At 35.7% G+C, this 22,133-nt stretch overlaps 1 protein-coding gene across 1 annotated transcript in view; it reads left to right on the top strand.

The window, feature by feature from the left end:
* Positions 1–22,133, top strand: part of NOX4 (NADPH oxidase 4) — a 172,074-nt gene that overhangs the window by 53,344 nt on the left and 96,597 nt on the right. The window contains exons 3-7 of the mRNA XM_012641783.1: positions 2,795–2,905; positions 4,507–4,591; positions 9,616–9,713; positions 13,555–13,582; positions 21,169–21,241. Of these exons, the coding sequence (XP_012497237.1) occupies positions 2,795–2,905; positions 4,507–4,591; positions 9,616–9,713; positions 13,555–13,582; positions 21,169–21,241 (395 nt within the window). The remainder of the gene's footprint in view (positions 1–2,794; positions 2,906–4,506; positions 4,592–9,615; positions 9,714–13,554; positions 13,583–21,168; positions 21,242–22,133) is intronic.

Below are 22,133 nucleotides of genomic sequence, written 5' to 3'. Positions count from 1 at the left end.
ATGCCTATTTAGAATATTTAATTTTGGTTTTTTAATTTGTTTTTGTTGACTAATTTTCAAAGATAAATTTGGCCAGTAAGTTCGGAAATATGCAATTGCATTTACTTATAAATTAATCATTGTTATTGTTTCATAACTTATAAACAGTGCAATTTAGCTGAATAGTGTAAGATATTGGTTCTCAACCCAGGTGGCGTATTAGAATCATTGGGAAAATTTTAAAAAATGTTGGTATCCAGGCACTATCCCAAGCCATTGAATTTAGAATTTCTGGTTGTGGATCAAATTATTATTAATAACAGCTCTTTATCTCTGAAGTGGCAATAATAATACTATCTATTCAGCCTATCTAACAAAGTTATTGTGAGGATTACATAAAACTATATATTCAAAAGCAATTGATGAAGTGAGAATTGAAATAAAAATGTAAGTTGATATTAAAGCATTTTAGAAATACTCTGCTTTTGAGGGGTTTACCATTTACTTAGAGAAACAGGACAAAACATAAAAAGTTCAAGGTAACATGTCACATACTAAATGGAAGTAGCAGAGAGTAAATGTGCTGGGAATCCCATCCAAGCCACACTGGATAGGCAATCCTTAATGACTATATAGCTATGACCTTCTCTAGCACTTACTGATTATTTATACCTCAGGTTTAATGATCAAAGAACAAAAGTGATAACCTTATAGGGGCTTGAGAGGGGTATTAAGAGAGAGAAGTCTTATCTAGGGTGGTCGTCTAAAACTGCTGACCTCAAATGTTCATTCATCAAGTTATTTAACAAAATATCTATTACCTTCTATATGCCTTCTGGGCTTTTTTTTTTTTTTGAGACGGAGTGTCACTCTGTTGCCCGGGCTAGAGTGCCGTGGCGTCAGCTCACAGCAACCTCAAACTCCTGGGCTCAAGCGATGCTCCTGCCTTAGCCTCCTGAGTAGCTGGGACTACAGGCATGTGCCACCATGCCCGGCTAATTTTTTCTATATATTTTTAGTTGTCCAATTAATTTCTTTCTATTTTTAGTAGAGATGGGGTCTCGCTCTTGTTCAGGCTGGTTTCGAACTCCTGAGCTCAAATAATCCGCCCGCCTCGGCCTCCCAAAGAGCTAGGATTACAGGCGTGAGCCACCGCGCCCGGCCGGCTTTTTCTTTTTAAAGCCAGTTTGAAGAAGCAGCATGAAGTAGTGGTTAATAGGACAGATGCTTGAGCCAGAATGTCTAGGTTTGAATTCTGACTCCACAACTTTTTGGTTGTTTTATGTTGGGTAAATTCTTAACTTCACTATGACTCAATATTCTCTCTTTATATAAGAAGGATGATTATATTAATAATATTAATTCCCACAGTTGTCAAAAGAAGTTTAATATGTTAGTAAGTGTAAAGTGCTCTGAACTGTGCATGGCCATAATAAGAGATGTGTGTTTGTTAACATCTTTGCATTATATTCTGTGATATTCTTCATTTATTTTAATATGAAGATAATGTTTTAAATTAATTATTACCATATGAAAATAGCATTCAAAACACCTGATATGTCCTTCTTCCAAGACATACTCAAATATGTGAATATCAGTTTTCCAAGGCACCATCTTATTTGAGATTGGTCATTTGCAACAACATGGATGGAACCTAGAGAATATTATGCTAAGTGAAATAAGCCAGTTATGTCTGTTGATCTATTGCACAACATGGTGACTACAGTTATTTAATAATAATAATAATGCATGTTTCAAAGTAGCTAAAAGAGTAGATTTTAAATATTCTCGCCACACAGAAATGATTTTTGGGTGATGGATATGTTAATTAGCTTGATCATTCCACAATGCATACACATATCAAAACAGTATATTATACTCTATAAATATATACAATTATTTTTCAATTAAAAATGAAACTTAGAAAGAAGATTGGAAAAAGGGTTAGAAGACATAATGAGGGAAGTGCAGAAAGCAATGAGAACATTTATACCAGTGAGATCTCCCCTAGTTTCGGGTTAGAGAACTCTAGAGTAGTGCTTATGATGAGACCTTAAAGATGAATAGAGTTGGTGATGTGAAGAGCTTGGAGGCTGTGGCGTGTATGGAGGTGGGTTGTGTGGAGACTGAGAGTGTTCCAGAGAAAGAGAACACAAATCAAAAGCTTATTTAAAACTCTGTGACCTTATCAGTGAACAAAATATCCAACATCTCTTGAGTGTGGAGGGGCAGAATATACTGATATGTTCTAGGGCTCTTAACACCCACAACAGTGGGATGGGTACAGAATAAGAAATTGACCTTGTGCTGGAAGAATGTTCTCAGGTGATTGCAACACTAGCAGAAAGGGAGGGGTATTTAGTTCTGAGGCAGTGCAGAGCAGAAAGAAACCAGTTTTTCTTAGGGGGGTTTGGTGAGAGGAAAGGTGAGGGATTTCAAAACTCTGGTTGGCATTTGGCATGATTCTTTTTTTTCCCTTCCCATTTTATTATAATCCTGTCCTTGTGTTCCAGAATGAATGGCTATTTAATATACAACCCAAAACACTCCTAAAATGGAACTTATTAGCATTCAAGTCTCCCATTTCTTGCTCAGTATATTAAATCAAAAGAGAACAAAATTTCTTAAAAAAAAAAAAATCAATAGGTTTAGTTTATCCCAGGAAAACAGCTTTACAACAGGAAACTAAATGTGTCAGGAATCTGACCAAAAAGGAAGAACAGGTTGAGACTTGCAGTGTTGTAGGTCCAGGTCAGGGTTTTGTGTAGTTTCTTTTGTCCTTAACTGTGTGTTGACACTTGCCTTATTTGTTCAGCTAGGATTGTGTCTAAGCAGAGCCTCTGCATCTGTTCTTAACCTCAACTGCAGTCTTATCCTTTTACCCATGTGTCGAACACTCCTGGCTTACCTGCGAGGATCCCAGAAGGTAAGAAAAAAAAAATTCCTACTTGCAGATTCCAGCATATAAATCAAATGTAATAGTTACATATTAGTTCTGCTTAGTTTTCATGGTCTGACTTTTGGCTAGAGTGATTTCTTCAAAGGTGATGTCAAAGGCCACATCACCTGTCAAGATGATCAGTGAGCTATATTCTACAACACTAGATAAGGGCAGAGAATAATAGAAATATTAACAACAGTGGTTTCAGGCACTGTGCTCAGCACTTCACCGTATGTAATTGTGAATCCTTACAATGATTCTGCAATCAGGCGTTGTTCCATTTTACACACGAGGAACCTGAGGCATAGAGAGTTTCAGTAACTTGTGCAAGATCATGAGCCTAGTGAATGGCAGAACTAAGATCAGACCCAGTTCTGAGATCTTTCCACTATGCTATGCCTCATTGAGATCCTATATTTTCATTTAGCTAAATCCAGGTGAGCAAACTAGAACCTTGTAGCCTTTGAGCAAATACGTAGAATGATTGCTGGTGTTGGTAATTTAACTCTGCTTAACACACATACCCATTTTGTATGAAACAGGCTTGAAAAAGATGCTTTGATTAAATAGTGAGGTCATGTGTGATATTTAGTGTTGTAAAATGAAGGAAGTAAGACAACAGAAAAACACTTAGTTGTTCTGTTAAAACTCAAGTAAAATTTTATTTTTGTCTTCAGTTATTTTTGTGTGAGAGTGTGTGTGCATACATGTTAATTTTTCCGCTAAGATAGTAAGACAGTGCTGAATAGATACTGATATTTTAAAAGGAGCTGTTAACTTGAGGTCACTTTGATGTTCTGTGAATTTCATGTGTGCAGATTTACTCTAGTAAAACTTCTCAACCTTTTTATGTAATTTTATTTGGAAACTCTACTTTTAATGTGGTAATTTGTGAAAATAACTCTTTCTGTAGGTTGCCTACCATTGTAAAATGCTAGGTTTTGGTCCCTGTGGCTGGCCATTGGCATGGTGTGAAGGAGGACAAGATAAGTGGCAGGCAAAGAAAAGTTCCCCCTAAGTCTCCCAGTATTTAATAATCTTTAAAAAATTGTCCCCAGTGTGAAACAGTGATTGAAAGATGCTTGACATTTTATTTTGTTGTAAGAGCATGCAGGCATTTAAAACCATAGATGAGATTCCTTCATTTAAAAATAATTGTATTTTTTGACTACAAAAGGAAATAATATGTATTTTAAAATTCAAACAATCCAGAAATATGCAGAATGATCAAAATTTTCCCTAATCTTACTCTGCAAGAACAACCACTGATGACAATTTGGGGTAAATGCCTGCAGTTAACATATAATGCCATTAATGTTGAACAGTGTAGGATCATAGTGTAGTTTATGTTTTGTAACTTTTTTCACCTAACAATATATCTTGCACATCTTTCCATATCAATAATATAGCCTTCTCACATTCTCTTTAATGGCTTGGGTGTTCCATTGACTAGATATATCATAATTCATCTCACCAATTTTTTATTGATAGGCTTCTGCCATATTTCCAAAATTTTAATGTTATGAACAATCCTATAGTGAAAAACCGTGTCTGTATATCTTATTTGTTGCATGATTTTTATTTAGGTTCCAAGCAGGAGAACCAGAAGATTGTTGGATAAAAGCAGAACATTCCATATAACCTGTGGTGTTACTATCTGTATTTTCTCAGGTGAGAAAGCTAAAAGATGTTAAATATATTGTTAGAAATACACATTTTATGAATGATTAAAGGTGTAATTTTGTCTTATACGTTATCTGCTGTCACCAACTTGAGATTTTCTTATTAAGTAGCTTAGTGTTCTTTTCCATGTGTTTAAAGAGGTTTGTCTGGGGAGAACTACAGAAAATGGGTATGTCTTATGATTTTTTGCACTGTAATATCCAAAAGTTTGCCCCCAAGCTGATAATGACTATTTCCTGAAAGTAAATAATGTCATTTAGAAAGATTGGAAGAAACACACTGAAAGCTTTCAAGCTCTGAAAGTAATGCTATGATGTGAGTTTGCATGCATGAAAATCAGAATGTCAAATGTTCATTCATAAGAATATGATTCCATTCAGAATTATATTTGATAAATGTTTCTTTGATATTAATGCTCGGTTAGAAGAAAAAATGTCAAAATTTGTGAAATTATATCCTGCTCTTTTCCCAGTTAAAAAATAAAGTGAGAGTCTGTTACTAAGAGTCATTTTAAAATATATTTTATCCTGAAAAGTATATGATACTTTTCAAATTTTTGAAACAGAAAGTAATAAACATAGTGATTAAGTATATGCCCCCTGGAGACAGCTTACATAGACTGTATCTCCAGTTACCCTTCTGCTTTGCAGTGTAATGTCACCTCTCTGATCTTTAGTTTGTTGTTTTTTTTAACTGTAAAACAGATTGACAGTAGCACCTACCTCATAGTTTTAAGGACAAAATGAGAAAATGAATATTAAGCTCTTAGGATAGAATTATTTATTATAATTTACAATCTCAGGTGTTAATTATCCTAGTGGCATAGCACCTGACATTTTCACCTGGCCATTATTTGATATGACATAGCTGTTTTGATACTAAGGTCATTTTGACTGGACATTTATATGTGGCCATTTGACTCAGGAATATTTCAATATGGCTATTGCCAAGAAATCATTAAACTTTCAGCTTTGTGAAAATTTCCAAGCATTGTTGAAATAGACATCTTCACTGTTTTGTTTCTGAACATCTTCCCATTGGCAGTGTCCCTCCCCAGAGGTGAGAGATGGTGAGAGGCTCAGAGATGGGATTAGGACTTTAGTGAGGATAAGGACCAAGGGTGTGGTAAGTGTTAGGGATAGATTAAGGGTAAGGAAGGTGGAAGGTCAGAAATGGTAGAGGATCAGAAAACTTTGGCATATTCATTACTTGATTTTTTCTAAAGAGTAATCATGTCCCAATATTCTGGTTCAGTTGGAAAACAACCAAGAGACCAAGAATGTAGAGTATTGTCATGAATGAGCTTGTGTTCCAGAGGGTTTACATTCTGCCACTCACTAGTGGTCTGACTTTGACTGAGTTACCTTTTTTTACCTTCCTTTTCTTATCTCTAAAATAGGGATGATTCTATCAACTTCATTGTTTTGTTGTGAGAATTGAATGAGAAAATCTATGCAAAGTATTTGGTGTACCTTCCTCCCTGCTGCCTAAAATCAGAAGACCTGAATTCTTTTGATTTAAAAGGCCCTTTAAAGAAGGTGACTATATCCCTTAATGATGCATTTCTTATAGGTATTACCTATAATTTTTTTTTTAAGGGAACTGAAAAATAATAATTATTCTTCTAAAGATGCCTTTGTATTTTTGAATCATAAAGTATATAGTTAACATAAAAGCTTTTAATTTAAAATGAAGGCTTTTTTTATTGTAGATTTTGTTATTGATGAAGCTATATATCACAGACAGTTTTGCTTAAATAATGTTGTATACCTGTGCCATAGTTGAGTCACACCTAAACACTCTTTGTTTTACTTGTTCGGAATCCTGTCCTTGCTTGTTAGTTAGTCCACTTCTATCTTCCTGTCCATTTTTTCTCTTAAAAATATATTTTTTAAATACTTTATTTTTTAGAGCATATTTAGGTTCACAGCAAAATTAAGAAGAAGGTACAAAGATTTCCCATATACTCCTTACCTTCACACATGCATAGCCTTTCCCATTATCAACATACCCCACCAGACCGATACAATTTTTTACAATTGATGAACCTACATTGATTGACACATCATTATCACCTAAAGTCCATACTTTACATTAGGGTTCACTCTTGATGTTGTACATTCTATGGGTTTGATAAATGTGTAATTACATATATATTAGCCATTATAGTATCATATGAAGTAGTTTCATTGCTCTAACAATCCTCTGTGCTCTACCTATTCATCCCTTCCTCTCTGCTAACCCCTGACAACCCCTGATTTTTCGCTGTCTCCATAGTTCCGCCTTTTCCAGGATGTCTTATAGTTGGAATCATACAATATGTAGCTTTGTCAGATTGACTTCTTTCACTTAGTAATGTGAATATAAAATTCCTCTGTGTCTTTTTACAGCTTAGTAGCTCATTTCTTTTTAGTGCTGAATAATATTCCACTGTCTGGATATACCATTATTTATCCATTCACCTTCTGAAGGACATCTTGGTTGCTTCCAAGTTCTGGCAATTATGAATAAAGCTGCTATAAATATTCATGTGCATGTTTTTGTGTGGGCATAAGTTTTCCACTCCTTTGGGTAAATACTAAGGAGTATGATTGCCAGATCATATGATAAAGAGTATGTTTAGTTTTGTAAGAAACCACAAAACTCTCTTCCAAAGTGGCTGTACCATTTTGCATTCCCACCAGCAGTGAATTAGAGTTCCTGTTGCTCTACATCCTCACCAGCATTTGGTATTGTCAGTGCTCTAGATTTTGGCCATTCTAATTGTTATGTAATGCTATTTCATTGTCATTTTAGTTTGCATTTCTCTGATGATACATGATGTGGAGCATCTTTTCATATGCTTATCTGACATCTATATATCTTCTTTGGTGAAATGTCTGTTAAGGTCTTTGGCCCATTTTTCAATTCGGTTGTTTGTTTTCTTATTATTGAGTTTTAAGGGTTCTTTGTATAATCTGGATAACAATTCTTTAACAAATTTATCTTTTGCAAATATTTTCACAGCACAGTCTGTGGCTTGTCTTTTCATTCTCTCGACATTATCTTTTGCAGAGCAGAGGAGATATTTTTAATTTTAATGAAGTCCAGCTTATCAATTCTTTCTTTCATGGATCATGTTTTTGGTGTTGTACCTAAAAAATCATTGCCAAACTCAAGATCATCTAGATTTTTTGCTGTGTTTTCTTCTAGGAGTTTTATAGTTTTGCATTTTACATGTAGGTCTCTGATCCATTTTAAGTTAATTATATTGAGATTAATTTTTTTTTGTATATGAATGTTCTGTTGTTCCAGCACTATTTGTTAAAAATAATTTTTTCTCCATTGTATTGTTTTTTATCAAAGATCAGTTGACTGTATTTATGCGGTTCTATTTCTGGTGTCTCTTTTCTGTTTCATTGATCTATTTGTCTTTTCTGTTACTAATACCACACTGTCTTGATTCCTTTAACTTTATAGTAAGTCTCGTACCTGTCTACTTTTTATGAGACCTTTTCCCCACCTTTAATTTGATCACCTGAAGGAGCTTATAAGTCTTTTAAATTACTTTTAGGATATTTAGCATTCTAGTCCTCTCTCACTTTCATTGGCCTTTGAACTCCTTTCCTCTCTACATCTCATATTCTAGATCGTAGGGGATTATAGAGTTGTCTAGACTCCAAGCCATGTCTTCTTTTGAATCTCTGTACTTCCATACATTGTTGTAAACAGTAATGGTTTACTAAGCAATTTTAAATCACTTATCTCATTAAGTCTCTCATTTCTGTCACCATCATTTTACAGAGAGGTAAACTGAGGCTCTGGAAGGCAAACAATATAGCCAAGATCACAGGTTTTCCAGCAAGTTATCTCATGTTCTTATCTGACATCTATATATCTTCTGTGAAGTAGCATACTGCTACTTCACTCACACCTTATTCTGCCTATGAATAAAAGTTGGGAAAGGTGGCGGATGTGATCGGCCAGTGTTCAGATCACTTGCTCCTGCCTTCCCAACTTCCTCAAGATAATTTTCTTTTTCCCTCACTGTGCCAAAATGAGTTTGTCTTCAAATCTCTAAGGAGCTCTGAGTCAGTTGAGCACTGTTTTTTACTGTGAATATTGTTTTCCTGGATTTTTGTCCCATGAAGTGATTCTCAACAATTTTGCTATTGGATTAAGGACATTATTTTTAACATTTGCAGAGTGTGAAAAATTTGAACTGGTTAGAAGCCTTTCGATGGGGCTATATATTAGGTTGTGGGGCAGTGAAGTATACAAGATATATAGCAGGTTGGGAGCCATGGGAGAGGTGAAAGACATAGAATACCTAAAATATCAAGGAGCTGCTTAAGTAAATAAATAAGTACCCATATTATCAGACACACGTTTATGTAAATGTTCATATGGGTGGGTGGGTGGCTGTGTATTTTTTTTTTTTTTTTTTTTGAGACAGAGTCTCACTCTTTTGCCTGGCTAGAGTGAGTGCTGTGGCGTCGGCCTAGCTCACAGCAACCTCAAACTCCTGGGCTCAAGCGATCCTCCTGCCTCAGCCTCCCGAGTAACTGGGACTACAGGCATGCGCCACCATGCCCGGCTAATTTTTCTATATATTTTTAGTTGTCCAATTAATTTCTTTCTATTTTTTTAGTAGAGACGGGGTCTCGCTCTTGCTCAGGCTGGTTTCGAACTCCTGAGCTCAAACAATCTGCCCGCCTCGGCCTCCCACAGAGCTAGGATTACAGGCATGAGCCACCGCGCCCGGCCATGGCTGTGTATTTTTTTTTTCCTTAACCCTGACTTACTAGGGTAATCTCATTCCAGTCTTTGAAAATTTGGTAAATTGACTATACTCAAGTGTTTGTGTGTGTGTGTGTGTGTGTGTCTTTAAAACTTCAATTTTCAACTTAATATTTCATTGTTCACATAAGCGGTCAAATTTGATCCTGCATTTACTTAGAGAGAGGATCTGACTCCTGGCTGTAGAGCATATATGAAAATCCCACTGACTCGTGCCTGGTGTGATTCCGTAGGTGTGCACGTGGCTGCCCATCTGGTGAACGCCCTCAACTTCTCAGTGAATTACAGTGAGGATTTCGTTGAACTGAATGCAGCGAGATACCGAGATGAGGTGGGTGGTCTCTGTCTTCCCATTTTCCTTTCATTTGTGTGATGACTAACGAGGGTCTGTGATTTTCACAGAAAATTTGTACCTTGCTGCTCCTTTTGAGTGCTTTTAGAATGCAGTTGTCAAGTTGAGTTTTATTCCTTTTCAGTAGAAAATATAGGTAATTACTATTTCATAGTCTCTCCTGCTGAAAATGGGAGTTTGCAGAGTGTCTACATTTTACATTCTGTGTGTTCAGATGGTTGCCACTCAGGCCTATCTTCTGACTCCCAACAGCTTTCGTCTAATTCCTATCATCCAGCTGAGAGTGTCAGCCGTGCCATTTCAGGTTAAAAATACTTTAATAACTTATGTACTGTGCTTGAGGGAAAAGGGCAGCAAAGTAGATTGATTATTTGTGAATCCTGATAAATCAATTTATTTGACTTAAAAAATATTAGTGAGATTTCATGATTCCTTCATTGTTTTTTTTTTTTTTTTGAGACAGAGTCTCACTGTATTGCCTGGGCTAGAGGCCTAGCTCACAGCAACTTCAAACTCCTGGGCTCAAGCGATCCTCCTGCCTCAGCCTCCCTAGTAGCTGGGACTACAGGCATGCGCCACCATGCCCGGCTAATTTTTTCTATATATTTTTAGTTGTCCGATTAATTTCTTTCTATTTTTAGTAGAGACGGGGTCTTGCTCTTGCTCAGGCTGGTCTCGAACTCCTGAGCTCAAACAATCCGCCTGCCTCGGCCTCCCAGAGTGCTAGGATTACAGGCATGAGCCACTGCGCCCGACCCCTTCATTGTTTTTTTAAATCCTCTAAATAAGTGTCCTTTAGCTGAATTCTGTAGTGAGCAATACCTGACATGGTGCTTTTCTCCATGTGAACCCACCCATGAAATGAACTTGTATGTGCCTGGTACTGAGCCAGCACCTGATGGACAGCACGTTTACAACCCCGGGTGGGTCTCTCTTGCTTCGTACTTTTATACTGTCACCAGGCTCCCTTTGTTTCACAATGCCAAGACTGCATCAAACCCAAACTGCTCTGTGTCCCACTTCATCATAACTCCCCCATCCTGCCCACTAAGTTTGGTAGTGACTGAATAGGATTGTTCTCCATCTCCCCCAAGTCCATTCTCTCCTCACATATTAACCAGAATTTTCTAGGTTAATACTGCTGTGATCATGTGCTTGACCTTCTTCTCAAAATAAAACAAAAGGAAAAATAACAACAAACAAACACAAAACCAAAGTAGCAGGCAACCTTTGATAAATCCCTTGCTTCCACTGGTATTTTTAAAAATACCAGTATGAATTTACCCATCTCCTCTTCCCCCTTTCCCACCTAATGGGTATAATGCACACTATCTGGGGAATGGGCACACTTGTGGCTTTGACTCAAAAGGTACAGGGGCAATTTATGTAACTAAACGTTTGTACTTCCATAATATTCTGAAATTAAAAAAGAATATATGATTTAACTGGTGTGGGTTGAGGCCTAGAAATTGATATTTTTTTAAAGTTCAAGAGGTTTGTAGAGTTTACCAGTATTGAGAACCACTGAAAAATCCAGCTCCTTAGTATGCCAGTAATAGCTCTTCCCAGGTAGTGATTTTGGACCCAGCCACCACTTCTGCCCGTCTCCTACTCTCTACCTCCATCCGTCTGTCATCCTGCTCTCTGCTCATATCACTAGGGTTACTTGTTTCCTGCTCCTGCTACACAGTTTCCTTTGCTTTTCTTTTCCTTCTTTGCTTTTCTTTTTAGAATTCATATGTCTTCAATAACCATAATGTTTTTCTCATTCTAATGCAATATACTTTTGCTTAAGTTTCAATATTTTTCATCGTTTTAGGATTTTCAGGGATTAAATTTATTTTCTTTTGAGAGTGATAACGTGCACAATATAAAATATTTGAAAACTCTAAAGTAAATGAAGTTAAAAGTGAACGCTTCTCCAAAAGCAACCACAATTTATTTATGTTTTCTTCTAAGCTATTTTGAATGGTCTTTTATAATACATATTCCTCTGCGATTTACTTGTTTCCATAAATATACATATTGCTGTCTTGCTCTATCAGACTATATAGGTCTATCTCATCCTCTTCATATGAATATGTCATAATTTGTGTCTCATTCACAGACATTTAAGTTGATACCACGTTTTCATTATGAATCACACTCCATCCAGTAAACTTACTTCTTTGTACACTTCTGCTGCACAGATTCATAGATACAGAATTTTGGCTGAAAGGTATGCACATTTTAAATTTTGATGGGCAGTGCCGAATTGCCTTTTAAAAAGGCTTCTTCAGTTTACACACTGTACCAACAGTGTATCAGAATGCCTATTTCTACACTTCATCTCTGGTTTTGGTTTTGATTTTTTTTTTCTAGTTAGATGGATGAAAATGGTAGCTCATTGTTTTAAGTTATATTTCCCCTTTCTTTAATTCTTTCTTTCCTTTGTTCCTTCCTTTGTGTTTTCTTTTATTCTTTATCCCTGTTTTCTTTTAGTAAATATGTATTTAGCATCTAGTATGTGTAGGACAATGTGCTAGATGTAGATGAAAATAAAAGTGTATGTATATATACTTATATGTGAATATGTATTTAAATATCATATACACTTTTATGGTATATGTATATAATAAACGGATATATTATTCTGTGAATTGCCTTTGAAAAGGATGGTGTTGTGCCATATACCCTGTTGTTCTTGCTTTGTGCTTTCACTCTGCTTGCAGTGACACATCCTCCAGCTTGTGACTGTTGTGTACTCCCCAGCTATATCTGCCTTGTCATCTTTGAAACCACCTCTTACCCTCACATTCCATCTTCTCTCCCTGGTGGTATTAATTGTTCTATCTTCTGGGTTCCGTAGTTATTTATTTATGTTTCTAGTTATTACCATTTTGTTTAATCCATGTTATACTTTTCCTAGTTGTTTATATATTGAGTTTCTCTAGATTACCCTTTAGCCGTGTTTCTAATACCAAGAATGTAAATCAATTGACCTAAGCTGGGTGAGAAGCTATTCCTGGACAAGTGGTCCTTGTTCAAAGCCCCTGAAATTACACTATATAAATAGCTTCCTACTTAGTATATAGACTGACCCCAGAGTCACTGGGGGCATAAGGAAAGGAATTCAAAAGCTCGTGCAATATTAAGCACAATGAAGATGAAAAATAAATCCTCAGATCTACTGGGGATTGATTTGAGTTTTCCAGAAGGTAGAACAAAAGTTGACTATAGTCTATTACAGCATGAGAGATGTAGTTTAAATAATACTATAATAATATTAATGCATCATATTTCCAAATAGCAGAAACCTATCCCTATTTGAATATCTTTCCATCCTTCACTGTATTTAACACATAGTAAATTCTCAGTCTTCTTTGCACTGACTTTACAGTGTGCAAACTCCCTATATATTTTATCAGTTTTCATTCTCACTGTCTTGACACCTTGTAGGTACAGTTTGGCAATTTTGGCAGAGAGAGTATATAGCAATATTTTGACATTATAGCTAAAGGGATTGAGTCTCTCAATGGTTAGAGTGGCCTTCAAACACACTACCACTAGCTTTTAAGTAGCCATTAAGATTAAAACCGAGGCCTTTTGAGTCCAGCATTCTGCCTTTCTCAGATAGACAGACTTTTCTGAGTTGGATTTTTTTACTGGTTATAATCTCCTCTAGCTTTGTGAAGAAGTTATGAAACTTAACTGAGTCTCTCTCATTGAGGAACAGTATCTTCCATGCCCAGTATATGACTCATGTACCCTGCATATTCCTTGTAGAATTATATATCATTGGTGTTTTATTTTTCAGTCAATTTTTTTTCCTTTTTCTCAGGATCCTAGAAAACTTCTCTTCATGACTGGTAAGTTGTTATTCTTAGCTCTTTATTTAGATTCAGGAACATGTTTGAAAATAAGCATTGCCAAACTGCACAACAATTAGATACTTGTTAAAATATAATGTGGAAAATTTGTATATCAGAGCAATATTAGGAGATCAGGCATAAGGTTGCAATGAGTACAGAGAAGAGGGACAAGGGAAATAGTTGGGGTTTGAATGAATGGAGAGTAAAAGTAAGAAAACAGGTTTCTAGGTCATATGTTCTTCCAGTGAAAAGAATGTAACTCCCTGCGTCTTTAGGGCCTGCTCTGTGCCTGCTGCTATGGCAAGTGCGGTGGGAGATAGCACCGCATGTAATGGGTTTCTGCCCGCCAGGTGTTGGAAAGAAACACCAGGCACTTTGGATATCAGTGTAGTTCTTATTGTTACGGCAAGTGTCACAGCGACCGGTCCCAGAGGAATAACCGAGCGGCACGCAGAGAGTCGGAGAGTCAGCAATTTTTATTGCCGGCGGCCCAGATGAGGACAAGCCTCCAAATTCTGAGCACCTCTTCCTGGTTTTTGTCAGGTTTTATACTTTTTTTGGGGTTAGTCTTAACAAATCACACACAAGCATAAATGGTTAACCAATTAGTAAAAGGATTCAAAAGTTAGCCGATAAACAGTAATTTTTACAAGCAGTACAGTTATGATAGGCTTATAACTAAGAGTACAATAATGACAGGTTGATAGCTTCACTTAACTGTTTTGCGGTTTTAGCTTACAAGGCTGACAGGTGTCAGCTTCTACTTTAGCTGCTTTGTGGTTTTAAGCAGAACCAGCATGGAAATTCCCCTAGGATGCATAGAAATTTCCCTAACATTATAATTCATTAATTTAGTAGGACTTTTTGTGACCTTCCTTAAAACCTATAAAAAAAGAGGAGGAATAGCCATTAAAGTAAGTTATTTTTCTTGAAATGTGTCTCCTATTTCATTTGTAATTTATTTTTCCTTCTCAAGCTTATTGTCCGTGACATCTCAGTCTAGACTATTAATTTGTTAAAGCTCCTTTGTACATCTCAAAATTTTCTCCTTGTGTTAGACAATTCTTACTAAAATTCTTCTCTTTCCCAACCTTACATTTATAAAGACGAATGGAGAAAGCTCCACTTTGGGGATTTTTAGCCACATATTTCAAGGATAAGGACGATTGGGTAGTTGAGATGATCTGTCATGAATGTTTGGCTGTAATACCTTATTAAGGATCAGAATTGCACATGGGACTGAGGCACATTACCCTGTCAAATGCCTTGTTTTTTTTCTGAGTCAATTTTATGATGAAAAATAGTAATTCTGATGCTTTCCCCATCCATGTCACAACTATATATTTAGATTTATAAAACATATTTTGGTTTTGCCTGTAGGTTTCTGATATTTGCCATTATAAAGTATTTCACAGTTTTTTCTTTAGGAACACAATTTAGCTTGGTTTATAACTTTGCTCATTGAAAACATGTTTTTTCTTTAAGCCTCAAGAACTGGGATGAGAAATATGAGGGGAAAAAAAGCAGGAAAACAAAACCTTCTGTATGAATCAATGTATTTTTTGGTTCATATGAATTCATTTAAGAGAAATAAACAAGAACTTTGTTTTAATACTATTTTCTACAGCACAAAGTTTAATGGAAGCCTTGGAACATTTAATATACTTTCAAAAGTTTAGTTTACAAAGACATAAAAAGATTTGTTATGTGACTAAGATACTACATTAAGATATTTAGTATAATTAATACTTCTATGTAAGCAAGTGATCTCTCTACCTAGCATGAAATTCCACCATCCCATGTTCCTTCCCAGAGGTCCCCATGCATGGTATTGGACTAAGCAGAGAAGATACTTAAATTGAACTTCCTGGCTCCATCTCAGAGAGTCTCTGGGAGAGACTTGGCAGTGTGTTTTACTAACCTTCCCAGGTACCTCCAGAGTTAACTGTTCTACACCTCCTGAACATCTTATCATACTCTTGAGCATACCTTCTCACTACTACCTGCCTTTTTCCTGAAATAGCCTCTCTTTTGTTCACCTGGTGAATGCTTTCTCCTCCTTGAAATTACAACCGACATGCCCCATCATATACAAATTCCTCCCTAATTCCACTAGGCAGAGTTGGTCTTTTCTTGGTCTGGGTTCCTAAAGCTATGTAGTACAGTTAGCCTTCCATGTCTGTGGGTTCTGGATCCACAGATTCAACCAACCATGGATGAAAAATATTTTTAAAAAAGCAATAAAAATAACAATACAACAATAAAAATACAAATAACAATGCGACATAACAATTATTTACATAGCATTTTGATTATATTAGGTATTATAAGTAATTTAGAGATGATTTAAAATATATGGGAGGATGTGTGTTGATTATGTGCAAATACTATGCTATTTTAATAAGGGACTTGAGCATCCTTGGATTTTGGTATCTGGGAGGGGTCCTGGAACCAATCCCCCATGGACACCAAGAGATGACAATAAAAGTACTGTGTTGTGAAATGGTTTATTTGCTTACATATACTGTCTTTTCCACTTGTAGGTGAGCTTCTCTGGAGTGGGGAAGGGCTGCCTCTAGGGTATGCAGGGTTTCGGGCACAAATTTTTTGTAGGGCATCTGTCCATATAAACAATTTAAGTCACCTCAAAGCAGCAAGCGAACATCATTTTGTTGTTCCAGTCTCATATAATTTCAGGAAAGAAATACTGTGCAGGAGTCGTCCCCCGTTCAGATGTTTTGCCCAGAACTGGGGCTCAGACACAGGGCTCCCTACCTGTGAGTCTGGAGCTCCTAGGGCATCTGTTTGACCCCACCGAATAGTAGCAGGTGAGAGAACAAAGGGGAATCTAAGGGTGGTAATGAGACGAGAGATGCTATTTTCTACCAATGGACTTAATCCAGTTTTGTCTTGCTAATAATGACTAAAATTAGTCCACAGCCATCTTTCAATGTTCTCAGGCACGGCACTTAGGGAAAATTAAGTTCCTAATGAAGGAAAGCATAAAGAATATTTTTATTAGTTAAGAGATTTCTTGGATTTTAGTTTCTTTAATGTTACATAGAGTCTTCTATCTCTGTGTGTTTAAATTTGTTTCAATGTAACCTAGTACTGAGAAATTAAGATTGTCCTGTAGAAAATAATGCCTTTGGCAGTACAAATGACATAAAATATGGTAGCTAAACTTGCTACATTAGAAATGATAAAAACATTCCAATTAAGAATTTGTAAAATAAGTTTAATAGATTGAATTATCCAAACATTCATTTGAAAATGCTTACTACGTATCTCCAAATTTGGTAATAACTTATATGGTAAGAATGAAATGTACAATATCTAATTTTAATTAGAAAAAGCCTTCATAAACCAATATAATTATGTTTCCAATTATGTTAGAAAAATAGGATAATGAATAGATGACAGTGTATTTCTGACCACATCTTGTTATGGATGAAAATGCTCTCTTATATTCTTCTAGAAATGGTAGAATAGTGCAATTATTCATTTTAAAGGCCACTAATTAATGAATCTAATATTCATAAATAAATCAAAGCAAGAATAAACATATAAGCATGTATTTTCCCAAGGAAATAAGTATAGCTTTGGCTATACTGTGAAAGTCTCAAAGAGTTCACAGGAAAGTCAGTGTACTTCACTTGGGCAAGGAACTTTGCCCAGTGAGATTAGACCGGCCCACTGATTGCCAGCCTTTGTTTCCTGACTCTTGGAATGTGTAGTAATAGAGGCTAATATATTGAGACTGAGCTGAGCTGTCATTCAAGGCTAGGATAGGGTGCCCTTTGATATACCCTAAGAGTGCTCAATGCTTAGCTCTTATACAGTACTTAATACCCTATGTTACAATGGCCTGCTAAACCTTTCTGTTTCCCCTACTGGACTCGGATTTTTTTTTTTTTTTTAAAAGCAGCATTTATTTTATTTCTAACACTTAACAGCACATTGTAAAGATGCCTCCAAGGAGTTCACTAAATGAATAAAAACCATTTTTTTTGCTCTTTTATTTGATGCATAGACCTTCTCTACAACATCTCAGATAATATGTTAGCCATCCTCTGCTTGTTTACTTCCAGTGACAGGAATTTGTGGCTTCTCAAGGTAGTGACCCCCACCCCCTTCTTTTTGACCACTCTAATTACAGTATGTCTTTTTTCTTTTTCATTACTAATTGTCAGTTATTGTTCTTCATTGATCTGAAATCTATTACTTTATAAATTATAAACTTCGGTCTTTTACATTTTTGGGAGATGAGAATGAAAAACAAATTCTTTAGAAAAAAGAGATAACATCCTAAATCAAAAGGAACATTAGAAATCACTAAATTTATTTTTAGTTTACAAATGAGATTCAGTGAGCTGGGAGTTCTGCCAAAGGAACAGTAAGAGTACCGTATTCCAAGATGATGTGTACCACTGCTTGGGTTGTCTGGGGCTTCTACTTTATCTTCAAATGACTGAAGTCAACTATTTCACCTCTGCTAAATTTTTCCAGTATGTTTTCCATGTTCTGCTCTAAAAGGAGTTCTCTTGTCAAATAAGTTTGAGGAGATATTTAAGTTTAAACAGGTTTCTTGACTTTAGTACTTCTCAGAGACTTTAATACATAAATGTACTTTGTGACTTCTTGAGGAATGGTTATGGCATTTTTAAGTAATATAAATTAATATCTGAAGTAACTAATTTTCAGATAATACATTTTGGAAATTATAGCTCTATTCTAAACATACCCAGTTTTTTCAGGTGTTCTTCCAATGAAGTAATTTGCAGACATTCCGTGACTAATCTTGGCATGTTCAGAGCCACATAGGAAACCTTGTATATAGACACAGTAGAACATCAATAAAGGGCCAATAAAAAATTGGAGAGGCCCCTCCAACCACAAATTTCACACTATATAGCCATCTGGGATTCTGTCATTTAATTATTCATTTGGTCAAATAAAGGTCTTTTAAACATTTTTTAGATTATTTGAAACTAGAGAGACTGACCTCCTTTTTTATTTCCTTAAAATTTATTGAATTGTAGTTGCAGTACACTAAATTATACATATATAAATTATACAATTTGATTGATTTTTAACATATATGTATATACACATGTGGAACTTTCACCAAAATCAAGATAACTCAATTTTCATTACCACCAAAGGTTTTTTGTGCCGCTTTCTAATGCATTCTGCCTTCTGCCCTTCCTAGCAACTGATCTGCTTTCTACCACTAAAGAAGAGTTTGAATTTTCTAGAATGTTGTTTTAAAGGAATCATAGAATTTGTACTTTTAATGGGATAATGTGGTTTCTTTTATTCAGTCTAATAATTTTGTGATTCATCTATATTGTTGCTTAAACAGTTCATAGATTTTTATTGCTGATGAATTTTCCAGGTATAGGTAGTACCACAATTGTTTAGCCATTCTATTGATGGAGATCTGAGTTGTTTACAGGTGCTGATTATTAAATATAAAGCAGCTAAGAACATTCTTGAACAAGTCTTTGTGTGACTATATGTTTGTGTTTCTTTTGTGTAAATAATTGGAGGTGTGATGGCCAGGTCATTTTGTAGGCATGCTATTCTTTTAAAAATAGTATATTTTTCGTACTTTGGTCCTTTAGGGTGAATTAGATTAGTTATCTTGCTATTCTCCTACCCCTGGGAAGTAAAACACTCACTTGAGGGAAATGGAAAAGGCGATAAGAAAGGAAATACCCTAGGAAGGAAGTGAAGAAATGATTTGGATTAGGAACATTAGGGAAGGGCACATTTTGTTAGGCTTCCGAATCTGTGTACTGGGGAAAGTGAGCAGGAGAGAGCACTCAAGTGTTAAGAAGCCAAAGACTAACTTCATGGTGTCCTTTCCAAGTGAAACTTGTTTTTGCTGTACTGAGATTTCTAATGTTACTTCAAATGGGTCTAACTTTGGAGTCCTAATGATGCCGCCCGCATTGCTTTTACAGCGTACCCAGCTTGTCTGCTGCCACTGGTGGCTCACAGTCCATGATAGCCCTTCTGTTCCATAGGTCATTCCTTGACAAGAAGGGAAGTAAGAGAATGTCCATACTTTTCCAGATGGAATTGTTCCAATAGGTTTTCTTTGTGGCTGGATTTAAGAGAGCCCTTTAGCTGGGGCACTTAAGACTTCTGTTGTTTGTATGATTGTGAAAATAAACAAATGTAACTTATGGACAGGATATTAAATTTGGTAGCATTAATAAGATAATAAGAAAGGGAACTATTGAGATTTTAGCTGTTTTAGATATGACATATCAGCTATTCATTTTAAACATGCTATATTTGCTAATGTTGGATTTGTAGCAATCTATCATGTCATTAATTTTGACATATTTGTGCATTTTATTCTTTTTTTAAAACAAATTTTATGCTATGTCAGAGCACTGATTTCAGCACATATTTTCCATACTAAGAAGAAATATGCCTGTCAGTATTTTTAAAACATCAGCACTATAATTATTTTTTTTCTTTTTTTCTTTCTTTCTTTCCTTTCTTCTTTCTTTTCCTTCCTTCCTTCCTTCCTTCCTTCCTTCCTTCCTTCCTTCCTTCCTTCCTTCTTTCTCTCTTTTTCATTCTTTCTCTCTCTTTCCCTCCCTCCCCCTCTCTCTCTTTCCCTCCCTCCCTCTCTCTCTTTCTTTCCTCCCTACCTTCCTTCCTTTCTTCATTCTTCTTCTTTCTCCTTCTTCTCCTTCTTCTCCTTCTTCTCCTCCTCCTCCTCCTCCTCCTCCTCCTCCTCCTTCTTCTTTTCTTCTTTTCTTCTTCTTTTCTTCTTCTTTCTTTCTTTTTTGGCAGGACTTGCCAGGGCTAGAATGCAGTGGCATCATCATAGCTCACTGTAACCTCAAACCCCTGGGCTCAAGTGATCCTCCTCCGTCAGCCTCCTGAGTAGCTGGGACTATAGTCATGTGCCACTACGCCTGGCTAACTTCTAAAAGTTTTTGTAGAGATGGGGTGTCGCTATGTTGCCCAGGCTGGTCTGGAAGTCTTGGTTTCAAATTCCTGGCCTCAAGAGATCCTTCCACCTTGGCCTCCCAAAGTGCTAGCTAGGATTACAGGCATGAACCACTATGCTCAGTGGATTTAATCTACAATTTTTTTTCTAGATTTTGTGGTTTTTAAGAAACTTTAGGTTTTGTTTATCCTTTCTTTAAAGTTTTTCCAGGTAGTGAAACCCAAAAGTGGTTACTTCAAATTGAAACTGAAGGAGCTACTAATTCCATAAAAGGAGAAGTAGAGAGTAAGGGAGGTTTAGTACTATGGTGGGGAAACCAAAACAGTGAGGGTGCTGAATGTTAACCTTGTGCCTTTGCATTGATTACCGACATTTGCAATAGTATGTACCTGTAGAAGCCAGTACATATTCGCCATTCTGAGTGGAATATTTGGGAACACAAAAATGGACTCTTCTGTTAAAGAGAGAAAAGACTCTGCTTTGTCTTAAGTAATTTGAAACTGTTGAATTTAAAAAGGCTAGTACTTTGGATTTTAAAGTAATAATTTTTTGTACTTTTTTCTCAGTAAGATTTGAGTTAAAATGTACTTATGTACATTTTTTATAGTTCCAGGCCTAACAGGGGTCTGCATGGTAGTGGTGCTATTCCTCATGATTACAGCCTCTACATATGCAATAAGGTAAGTGCCAGAGTCATTATTTTGATGTTCAGCTGTCAGGTTATTTAGATTTTCTTCAGATTGTCTTCATTTTCCTATGTAGGAAAAGTTTTGATTAACCAAAGTATTTAACCAATATAGTGTCCTGGTTAATGGATTTTTCTGGGTAACTAAGAGTAAAGTAGAGATGTTTCTATTTATCATTTCTTGTTTGTGAAAAAGCCCTTTGTATTAATCAGATATTCTGGGCTGGTAAGGAATTGGGTATGGAGACTTAAATTGATGACCGAGGGAATTCGAGTTGTTCAGGATCATCCTTCTGAAGGATAGTGTGTATCTGTATAGAACTGGTATTAAAATCAATGTGTATACGTAGAGACTTTGAGGATTCCTAGGAATATATGACTTAAAATTATTTTATAACTAATTTCCTGATAATGAGTTTTTTGCTGTAATTTAACATAATGTTTTAAACAGAGCTTTGGAAACATGTTTGGTTGACATCTGCTAAAATAACTGGAAATATCTATTCATATTGATCCTTTCGGTTAAGACATTTTGAACAATTTCAGGTATATATTATCAGGAGTACTTTCCCATGTTCTTTCTGATGGACACATTCTATTTTTCAGAATATTTATAGTGTTTTATGTTTCTGATCAAACTTTTTAGTTAAAGAAAGCAAAAAGAAGAAACATAACATATATATTTCTTCTAATCTTCAAAAATTCTCAATTATGCTACTTGTTGAGATGTGAAATTTAATGGAAACACACAAATATATATATTTATATCTTCTACAAAATTGGGAAGATGTATCTCTTCTACAAAAATAAAAAACTTTTCATTTTTTTTCCACTTAATATCATATTACATGGGAAGCATGCAGAAAGAGTGGTTTTTTTTTTTTTTT

Source organism: Propithecus coquereli, unplaced genomic scaffold (genome assembly GCF_000956105.1).
Source record: "Propithecus coquereli isolate 6110/MARCELLA unplaced genomic scaffold, Pcoq_1.0 Scaffold170, whole genome shotgun sequence".
Lineage (NCBI taxonomy): Eukaryota > Metazoa > Chordata > Mammalia > Primates > Indriidae > Propithecus > Propithecus coquereli.
Note: the sequence above shows the minus strand (reverse complement) of the source record. Positions and strands in the feature narration are given on the sequence as shown.